Genomic DNA, 11,042 nt, shown 5'->3' with positions numbered 1-11,042 from the left:
ATTGATAAGTGCCAAATATTGCATATTTGAACCCCATTTATTTACATTAGTTAATCCTTTAGTTGTATCGTTATTTAATATTTTGTGTTAGCTTTGTGTTTTTAGTATTTTGTATGTTGTTGAAGAAAAATTGCAGCTTTAAAGGGAAAAATGCAAAGTTTGTGAGAAATCACACTTTGAGAAGACCTAGATGACGTGGTTAAGTTTAACCCAATCAAGGAGAGGATTAAATTGAAATTTCTTTGATCGGAGTCAAAATCGGATTAGATTCAAAATTAGATTCTGTACACGTCTCAATATTTTGACCATAACTTTTCGCTCAAATATCGGGTTGAGATTATTCCATCTGCATTGAAAAGCTAACTCAAAATACTACAATTTGTTGTGAAATATGATTCTCCTAATTCAGACGGTTACTATGCCAAAATCGCACCGCAATACAAGGACACAAATCTAAACGAATCCTATTCTGATTTCAGACTTCTATTTGGACTACCTCCGAATTATCTAGGTTTACTAGGGCTTCTAGGACTTTCCTAAGCCTATAAATAGACCTCTTTGCATTCAAGAAAATATATACAATATCAGAGACTAGTTTTTGGATACAATTTTGGAGACAGAATGTACTCCACAGCTTTTCTTTTAGTTTAGTTTTTCTTTAGGTTTAGGTTTTAGTTTCATAGTCATGTGGAGCTAAATTCTCAACTAAGGTTGGGAATGAAGCCCCACCGATGAAGAACAACATCACTTTATTGTAAGTTTTATTATTTCGATTTTATTGGTTTTATATTTCAATTGTGTTGAATGAATCTTGGATATCTTGTTGTGATTCAAGGATACACTTGATAATTTAGGATAATTTCACATTATTGATATTTGCTTGGTTTTAATGGCTAAAAATTGGATATCCCTTGTGATTTGTTCTTCGGATACATCTGGTGTTTCAATTAAATTTGGATTCCTTTTGTGATTTGTGCAATGAATAGATACATGAGATTATTTTGATTAATTTTTTGAAGTATAGTAAAACATACATAAGATTTAAATTGTGAGAACTTCGGATTAATATTGATGAACATAAAGTATGTTGTTATGATTCGGTGAGTGTGAATTCCGCATCCTTAGTACCTTTATCTATTGATTTACTTAGTTTATTTATTTTATGTTTAGTTGTTTCAATTTCAAAAAATAAAATTCAAAACCGTTTTGGAACTAGGTTAGGATTTAATTAGTTTAGATTTAAATTTGCTTTTCAAAAACACAATTCATTGTGGGATTGACCTCGCACTTGCAATCCATTAAATTACAAACGATTCGTGCACTTAGGAGTTAAATAAATTTGCACAACATTTACTAAGTGGCCGGAGAATGATTGATACATAATTAAATGGAACATTGTAAAACCCACATTAAACCCTCTTGTTCCTATTCCAACAAACCTTTAGTATAGAATGATCATCGAGCCAATTAAATGGATCAAGCAGCACGTCGTGGAGTGCGAACACTAAGCAACTTCACATCATCCAACACCGGTCCACACAAAGAGCCCGAATGGTCACTTTTCATGGTGTAAAATGAGCTCAAGAACATGATACGGGTGCGTTTTGACACGGCCGTGAACCGAAGCTCTGCACGCTTGAACCCTCCTTTGCCCAAAGATTCATATGATACCTTGACAGTTTCTTTGCCGGCAAATGCCTCTACAACCATGGAACCTTCACACGAGTTGTTAGCATCACCCACGGTAAATGTTAGGACATACACCTTTTTGGGCGTTGTGTACACCACCTGCGAAAGGGAGCTTTCTTTTCCGGCCACGAGTTCAACCGCTCTCTTGCCCTCCGGGACGTAAAAGTGATCGGAATCAATGTACTTGACAGCCTTCAAGGAATCAATTATCCAGCCCGGTAAGGGGCTGTGATCGTCCTCAATGTGGGGTGGGATCAGTACACCCCACGATGTATTGGGCATCACATATGGACCTTCTTCAAAATATCCATTTTTCAGTAGATTAGCTGCATCATACAAACAAACGTATTAACAAAACAAACAATTTGAACCCTATGAAATTTTATGCCAGATATATCTCTAAGTGGAACAAAATAGTACCTACTTTGTTTTCCTTTAAATTGGGTTAGAGGAATTTTTTTCAACTTAATCTATAAAAGTGACATGTGTCTTTTTTTTTTTTTAATAACATGTGAGATGCATATACGTTTTTAATAAAATTTATTCCAACTTTATCCCTACTATTAAAAAAACATGTGCATCTCACATGTTTAAGGGATACATATCACTTTTATAGACTAGGTTAAAGAAAATTCTTCCAACCCAATTTGAAGGAAAACTTTATCCCTTCAAATTTTAGCCTAATTGGCCCATTTAGCATCAGAACCTTGCCCATAAGGCACATAAAAGTTTGCATTGCATTTAATTATGTAAGATATTAATGGAAGTAGGGGTGCTCATCAAGGTGGTATTGCCCGTCCAAATGGGTTACGAGCGGAATTTCAGCTCTTAATCTTTGGTGGGCGGATATCATACTCATTCATCAATATCTACCTTTGCCTATCCATACAAAAAATAGTTGTCTCCTAAAACAACGTTGTCTCGGGTTTTAATTTCAAAACAACGTCGTTTGGTATAAAGAAAATAGTAGAAAACGAAACCCTAATGCCTCATTTTCTCTCTCCCTTATTTTTTAAAATTGGATCATAAAAAATTTTAAAAAAACAACAAACCCATATATATATTTTCTTAAAAAAAAACCCAAAATGCAAAGTTGATGTTATGGGCGCCTAGGCGGTTAGTTAAAAAAAACTGCCCACCCATGTGCTATTATGGAAAAAAAATTTACCTGACTTTAATCGGCCGGCAATTACTAAAATCCACTCTCTACATAGTAGAGATGCAAATGTAAAATAAGCATATTATTCAGATCCAAATTCCCTCCAATTACTCGAAAAATGAGAATCTCATTTTTTGAGATCTTAGTCATCAAAAGCATGTAAGGGTCTAAAGTATGCCATGTTTCCACCGGTATCAAAACTTAAAAACAAACAGATTATATCAAATATGAATTAAAAAATTAATTTCTTTTCTTTAAAAAAAAAATAAAAATAAGGTGGAGAAGCCACCCAGAGGGTAGCTCGCCGCCACCACAGCCCATATCACAAGGCATACTTTTTATAAAAAAAAAAAAAAAAATTATAATTGTACAATTACTATTTATAATTGTATGGGCAGTAGTGGCAGCGAGCCCATGGAGTGGCTTCTCCTCGTTTTTTTTTTTTAAAAAAAATTAATTAATTAATTTTTTTTTTAATTTAGATTTGATAAAATGTATTAGTTGTGTTTGTTTTTGGGTTTTGATATTAGTGGAAACGTAACATACTTTAGACCCTTAGATGCTTTTGACGGCTAAGATATTAAAAAATGAGATTCTCATTGTTTTGAGTAATTAGAGGGGATCTAAATTCATATTATTCACCCATATGGTGTGACTTAAGGCCCTAATTATTGGAAGGCGTCGTCTCATTAATTAGCTAATCAATCTCACTTTTAGGACCCAAGCATGATATAATAAATGGGATTTATTATGCCCGCGTGAGAGAGAGAGAGAGAGAGAGAGATTTACCTTTGGTACGTTTTGGAGGGTTCAAAAGCTTGAGAGCAACCGAATAAATAAGTGGGCCGCAAGCAGCATCCTCCTCAACACCCGGGTTATGGATCACAAACTCAACTTCCGGAAAGTCGGCTTGGAACCCCCACGCGTACGAATCCCACCCATCGCTACTATACAATGTTTGCATCGGCAACATCCCCCAATCGTTTTTCTCCACGTTGGGATTCACCGACAAGTTCAACCGCTCATCTTGCGCGCAAGTCCGGGCTGCCGTGAATGTTACTGAGTGAAACCTCCCCTTCTCCACCTTCACTTTCTGCTTTATCGATGCCTCATTGCCCAGCCTCACCGCGTGGGCGCCCTCCGGGACCACTAGCAGCATGTCGCCTTGCTTCTGCCCCGGCTTTATGTACTCCACCAAGCCTGAAATTTCCCACCAGGGAATCGCGTTGCGGCTCCTCACTACGGTGCCGTTTAGTTCCGATGGCCTTGGGCCTTGCTTGAAGTCCCCATTGCGTAATAAACCTGAAATTAATTAATTAATTAATTAATTGGAGTGATTTTTCATACAATTAAAATATGATTCCCTAAAAGATGTGATGATCGAGAGAGATGGCAAGGCATGTTAGCCAGCGCAAACTGACCAGGTTTTCACGTGGCCAAGGATGCTTATATATATAATAACATGCAAGTCTCTTTAATCTTTTTTTCTCTTTCATTTTCTTACAACAAAATTCTTTCTTGAAAAGAAAAAATTAAAAAAGCTTAATGTAATCTTTAATTCAAGTGCAAAAGTAAATATGCACGCAATAAAATATTGAAATTGTTTACCGAAATGAATCAAACAAGGTCATTGTTAACCCAAAAAATAAAAAAAATAAATAAAGATTAATTGAAACGGACATGTCAGCATTATAGGCCGGCGCTACATTTAACGACAAACAATTAACGGGGGGCTGAAAACCATATCTTAAGATTATGGAAGCTTGATTAATGGAGGTCACGATCAAAAGGTTAAAGGTCCATCATATGCATGAACAAAATTTGTAACACTAAACAATATATATATGGAAGAGTGAATTGTACCAGCAACAACGAGATGCATTATATATAACTAAGAATATATGAACAGACAAGTAGCCAAATTTACTACCAAAAGAATAATAAACCCCACCGGAATTGCACTGCGACAGGGAAAGAGTTTCAGAGCTTACCGTCAGTGACGGATATGGCGACGTGGAAGGTGGCACAGAGTACCACAAACAGCACGGTGAACCTGTTCGTCATGGGAGAGAGAGAGAGAGAGATTTGCGTCGAGATCACAGCGGGGAGGAGAGGGTTTTATGAGTTACATTCCACGAGGAAGCCCCTGAGTTTGAAGGAAACCACATGGATGCCACTGGAACTATCCGTGTGATTACGAAACCATCAATTACTCCAAAATAGAAAATTATATATATATATAGTGCATAACTTCCATTGTTCAGAAATTGGAATTTCTCGGGTTACGTGAATATTAAGACACGTAAAATATTTTAAATGAAGCGTAATTTGCATGGTTTCAGGACGATAAATTTATAGTAAAGAAATACGTATCTCTTTAATTTTTTGTAACGGAAATGGCTTTTCTGGGGAAGGTTTAAGGACAAGCGATTCAACACCACATGCAAATCTCCGCATCTCGGTTGGATCGCTGTCAAGATTTGTGTGTTTTAAATTATATAAGGGTAAAATATATTTTTAGCCCCCTCAAACTATTAGTCGCTTACATTTTAGTCCCATAATATTCAAAAAGTGATAAAGTATTTCTCAAACTACCAAAAAATTGCAATTTGGCTACTCCGTTAGTTAACTCAGTCAAATTGGATGAAAATGCAAAACAACATCATTTTTTGAGATTAAGTTACTAAAATACCTTTTTGAAAGAAAAAAAAAAAATCAATTTAAAAAATGCCCCCCAAAACGATGTCATTTTGAGGGGGGGGGGGGGGAAATGCCCTTTTAAAAAAAAATCAATTAAAAAAATGCTCCCCAAAAACAATGTCGTTTTTGAGGAATTTTGAAAAAAAAAAAATCAATTTAAAAAATGCCCCCCAAAACGATGTCATTTAGAGGGAGAAAAAAAAAAAAATCAATTGTTAGGGGTGGCCCGCCTAACAACAAATTTTTTTTTTTCCTCAAAACCATGACATTTTGGGGGGCATTTTTTAAATTGATTTTTTTTTTTCTTTCCAAAATTCCTCAAAAATGACATCGTTTTTGGGGGGCATTTTTTTAATTGATTTTTTTTTTTTTCAAAATGGCATTTTAGTAACTTAACCTAAAAAAAGACATAGTTTTGCATTTTTCATCCTATTTACCGGTAATGACTAACGAAGTGGCCAAAATGCAACTGTTTAGTAATTTGGAGGGCTATTTTATCACTTTTTGAACATTAGGAGGTTAAAACGGAAACGACCGGTAGTTTAGAGGGTTTTTTTTTTATATTTTTTCCATTATATAATTATTTTAAACTGTACATGTTGTTTCTCGTAAATTAATGAAAAATGGTCAGCCGATCGAATGACTAGAACGACGTTGAATTCTAGTGTGCACGGCGCACATGGCTGGCTTTGATAATGTCTTCTGATGACAACGTGATTGGGGGTCCAAGATTCGAAGACCAAATGGCAAGAATACCCTCGTATCAGTTGAATCCGATCATGATCCAAATTAAAAATATTTTAATCCTGTATGTTTTCTGGTCATGAGCTCGTGGTGATCAACAGGAAAAACATGAGAATCAAGATGTGCAAAATCAATCAAAGAAATGTTAAAAAAATGATCTCCTTGAGATCTTATATGGGGCAAGCCATGTGCGCGCGGGTGAGGTTTTTGATTGGGTATGGCCATCAATTCCTTCATACAATTACCACCTGCCATGCAGTATTTTTATCATTTTCTTTTGCTTCTGTTCCTTTTTGGTCGGCAATAATTCTGTATAGTTTATGAGTAGCGGCGAGTGAATGGAAATGGGATGAAGGCAATCTGAGGAAAAAATTGCTTCTATGTATCAGTTTTTGGGAACAATCAACATGTGGTTGAGTGTGGTGAGACTACCTACCTTGTTTTTGAGGCCTTGCGATGGACTTGACTCAAGGCCACCCAATTTTTTTTTTTTTTTCTTGATAAAGTACATAAAAGGTTACATGGGATGATGGAGAAGAGCAGAAAAGATGGAGGCAAAAACAACCTTAATGTGCTGATTTGGTAGGAAAGCCAACAACAAAACGAGAAGAAAGAAATTGTGAAGAACTGGGAGGAAGGGATGGAGGTAGGATAAGGGGGAAGGGAAGAGGGAGGGGAAGAAATATTTCAACCCTCCTCCCTTGGAGAACATGACGGCGGTGGAGGAATGTCTCACATGGAGGAGGAAAAACTACGTAACGCTAGAAGTCCCTCGTGTGTCACTCAATCCAAGAATGATGTGGCTTCCAAAATCACAATTGGGCTTGTGATTGATTATTATTGAATTTTAATCAAATTATGATTTTAAAAGCCACCCCATTTTTAAAGTAATACAAGAGGATCACAAGAGTAACTTATATAATTATTCGGAAAAACTATCTTAGAGAGAAAGGAGAGTTTCTCTATCTAAATAAGAGAGAAGCGATTTTTTTACGATGGCTAGGCCCAGGGGCGGATCTAGGGGGGGTCGACTGGGGGCATATGCCCCATTCAACCCCCTAAAAATTCTCCTTAGTCCTTACTATGGAATTTTTATTTTTTTATTTTTTTTATTTATTTTTTTTTTTTATATTATGATTATGCCTCCAAAGCCATGATTATGCTCCTCTCTCATGCTTCAACCATATATTATGCCCTTTAGTAAATTGAAATTTGAAAAAAAAAAAATTAGAAACTTAGTCTTGCAGACAAATGAAAGGAAGAAGACAATGAATAGTACTTTAACTAACTAAACGATGCGTTTTTCTTTTGTGAGAATATTAGTTTTTTTTTTTTATTCTAATTGTGAGTGTTTTAGTGTTAGTGCGTGGGGATTGGGGACAGCAGAAAGGGAGGCTGGAAGTCACAGTTTACAACAGAGAACAAAAGAGATAAAAAAAAAAAAAAAACAAAGAGCTTTGAAAAGATACAAGGCCAACCCCAAGTCAACATACCAATTAATGCATTGCAGTGTTTACCTCGAGCAGCGCAGGACCTTCAACTCTTCAGAATGATGGTGAGTTCTGCAGGAGTAATTGACACGCTAAGAAAAAAAAGCATTTTCAAAGTTTAATATAAAATGACGGTTATGCCCCTCAAGTTAGTTTAATGTAAAATGAAAAGTGTTTTATTATTTTTGACTTGAGGGGCTTAACCGTCATTTTACATTAAACTTTGAAAATTTTTGTTTTTTGCGTGTGTGTCAAGAACTACCCGTCCCATATAACTCTCCAGTCTCTCCTTAAGGGTTCAGTTGAGGTCTCCTTTCGGAATTTTGCCAGACACCAATTTCAATTCCAAAAGGTTCAAAATTTTTTTTTTCCAAAGAGACAAATATGGAAGGGCGATTAGGCAGTGGGCAGTGGGCAAAACTTGTGTTTGTTTGAGTTGTTTCTAAGATTCTATTGGCCTCAATTTTCTTTAGGTATGTAATTATGTAAATATGTAATTAATTTTTTTAGTTTATAATTAAATTGTTCTTTTAAATTAATTGTTTTAATATTTATGTTGTTATTCAGGATTCAACATTTCAACCTATTCTTGATAATAACTTTAACGAAAATTTGAGGTATGTAAATATGTAATTAAATTTTTAGATTTAGATTTAGATTGTTCTTTTGAATGAATTGTCTTAATATTTATATTGCTATTCAACCTATTCTTGCTAATTGTTTTTATATTTAATTATTTATGAATTTATATAGTTTTTGTGTCATATTTTAATTGTATAAATATATAATTGTAGTTGCCTGAGATTATGGAGAAAAACAACGATGCTATTGACCTCCAATCAAATTCTAAACGACCTCGTGTTGAAGTAGATTTAGCAAATCTACCCGGAGATCCTTACTTCAGGAAAAAAATATGCGATTATCATCCTAGTGATAGAGACCGAATCCGAAGAGCATATCTACAAATAGGAGCTTGTCAACCCCTTGACCATGATTTTCCAAAAAGAAAAATTGGAAATACAATGCGTCGTTTTAATCCAGCATGGTTCAAAGAATATAAATGGTTGGAGTACAGTATAGAAAAAGATGGTGCATATTGCTTATACTGTTATCTATTCAAACCGGACTTTGGAAATCAAGGAGGGGGAGATTCGTTTGTTACTGAAGGGTTTAGTAATTGGAAAAAGAAAGAGAGGCTTGAATGTCATGTGGGGGCTCACAATAGTGCACATAATCAAGCTCGACAAAGATGTGAAGCTTTGTTAAACCATAAACAAAGCATCATAACAGTTTTTGACAAGCAATCAGATCAGCAGAAAATGTTATATAGGACTCGTTTGAATGCATCAGTTGATTGTGTTCGCTTTTTACAACAACAAGGATTAGCATTTCGTGGCCATGATGAATCTAAAGGTTCAAATAATCAAGGAAATTTTCTTGAATTGTTGCGGTTTCTTGCTAAACACAATGAAGAGATTGATAAGGTGGTCTTAGATAATGCTCCTGAAAATCATCAAATGATTGCACCACATATTCAAAGAGATATAGCAAATGCAGCAGCAAGTGAAACTCTAGATGCTATTCTTAAAGATCTTGGAGATTCGCCATTTGCTATCCTAGTTGATGAATCTCGTGATATATCCGTTAAAGAACAATTGGCAATTGTGTTGCGTTATGTAGATAAGCGGGGCCATGTGATTGAACGTTTTTTAGGCATTACACATGTTCGCAATACCACAGCTGTAGAATTGAAGAAGACAATTGATTCAGTGCTTAGCAGGCATAATTTAAGTATTAGCAGATTGCGAGGACAAGGATACGATGGAGCTAGCAATATGCGAGGTGAGTTGAATGGACTTAAAACTCTAATTTTGAATGACAATTCGTCTGCTTATTATGTTCATTGCTTTGCACATCAGCTTCAACTCACTTTAGTTGCTGTTGCCAAAAATCACATTCAAATTGCAACTTTTTTTAGTTTGGCCAATAGTATTTTTAATGTTGTTGGAGCATCATGCAAACGTCGTGACATACTTCGTGAAAAACGAACTGCTGAAGTAATAGAAGCACTACAAAATAATGAAATGTCAACTGGTCGTGGCTTGAATCAAGAAATGAACTTAAAGAGACATGGTGATACGCGTTGGAGTTCTCATTATGGTGCAATTGTTAGTCTTATTGCCATGTTTTCTTCTGTTATCGATACGGTTGAAGACATTGTTGAAGATGGTTTAAATTCTGAACAGAGAGCAGAAGCAAATATACTAAGTCAATCACTCAAGACGTTTGACTTTGCTTTCAATTTACATTTGATGAAAAATGTTTTGGGGATTACAAATGAGTTATCTCAAGCACTACAACGAAAAGATCAAGATATTGTGAATGCAATGAAGTTAGTTAAAATTTCAAAGCTGCGCTTACAGGCTATAAGAGAAGATGGGTGGAATTCCTTATTTGAAGAAGTTACTAAGTTTTGTGCAAAAAACAATATTGTTGTCCCCAATATGGATGAGCTTTACCAACCTCGATAACGACGAAAAACTCAAGGCATGAAAAATTTACATCATTACCGTGTGGAGCTTTATTATACTGTTATAGACATGCAACTCCAAGAACTTAACAGTCGCTTTAATGAGGCAAGTTCCGAATTATTACTCTGTGTTTCGTGCTTGAGTCCAGATGACTTGTTTGCGTCTTTTAACAAAGAGAAATTGCTTCGTCTTGCTCAATTATATCCGAATGATTTTTCAGCAGTTCAACTTATTACTTTAGACAACCAACTTGAAACATATATCTTTGACATGCGTTCTAGTGATGAATTTGCAACACTCAAAGGGATTGGACAACTTGCTGAGAAATTGGTAGAGACGAAAAAGGATGTCGTATATCCCTTGGTTTATTCATTGGTGACATTGGCATTGATTTTGCCAGTTGCAACAGCAACTGTTGAGAGAGCATTTTCAGCAATGAATATTGTTAAAAATCGTTTACGTAACCGAATGGGAGATCAATGGATGAATGATTGTTTGATTACGTACATTGAGAAAGACATATTCAAGACCATCAGTAATGAAGAGATTATGCAGCGATTCCAAGGTATGAAGACTCGTCGAGGACAATTGAATTAGTGTTAGTCATGACAAAACAAATTGTAAGTTCTATTTATATGTTCTAGAACATAATGAAAATTTTTGTTGAATTATTCACTTATCCGGTTTGTTATATTTTTGTTCAACTTTATTTTTTTGTATTCATTAAAA

The 11,042-nt window shown here is 35.3% G+C and overlaps 2 protein-coding genes across 2 annotated transcripts; one reads left to right on the top strand and one right to left on the bottom strand.

Moving 5' to 3' along the window:
- Positions 1–1,476: 1,476 nt before the first annotated feature.
- Positions 1,477–4,912, bottom strand: LOC132187983 (protein DUF642 L-GALACTONO-1,4-LACTONE-RESPONSIVE GENE 2-like). The gene is made up of 3 exons (XM_059602404.1): positions 4,840–4,912; positions 3,638–4,150; positions 1,477–2,015 (listed from the first exon to the last, which is right to left on the bottom strand). Exons 1-3 carry the CDS (start codon positions 4,910–4,912, stop codon positions 1,477–1,479), a joined length of 1,125 nt encoding a protein of 374 aa, XP_059458387.1.
- A 3,676-nt stretch (positions 4,913–8,588) lies between these two features.
- On the top strand, positions 8,589–10,951 carry LOC132187982 (uncharacterized). The gene is given in 1 exon segment (XM_059602403.1): positions 8,589–10,951. A coding segment is annotated over 1 exon segment (2,322 nt). The 3' UTR covers positions 10,911–10,951.
- Positions 10,952–11,042: the final 91 nt, after the last annotated feature.

Source organism: Corylus avellana, chromosome ca7 (assembly GCF_901000735.1).
Source record: "Corylus avellana chromosome ca7, CavTom2PMs-1.0".
Lineage (NCBI taxonomy): Eukaryota > Viridiplantae > Streptophyta > Magnoliopsida > Fagales > Betulaceae > Corylus > Corylus avellana.
This window is presented reverse-complemented; position numbering and strand designations above follow the sequence as displayed.

Coding starts and splice junctions, on each gene's coding strand:
- LOC132187983 (XM_059602404.1), bottom strand. CDS start 4,912: ATGACGAACAGGTTCACCGTGCTGTTTGTGGTACTCTGTGCCACCTTC. Junction 4,151..4,839: donor CGCCATATCCGTCACTGACG/GTAAGCTCTGAA, acceptor AATTAATTTCAG/GTTTATTACGCAATGGGGAC. Junction 2,016..3,637: donor CCCTCCAAAACGTACCAAAG/GTAAATCTCTCT, acceptor TGTATGATGCAG/CTAATCTACTGAAAAATGGA.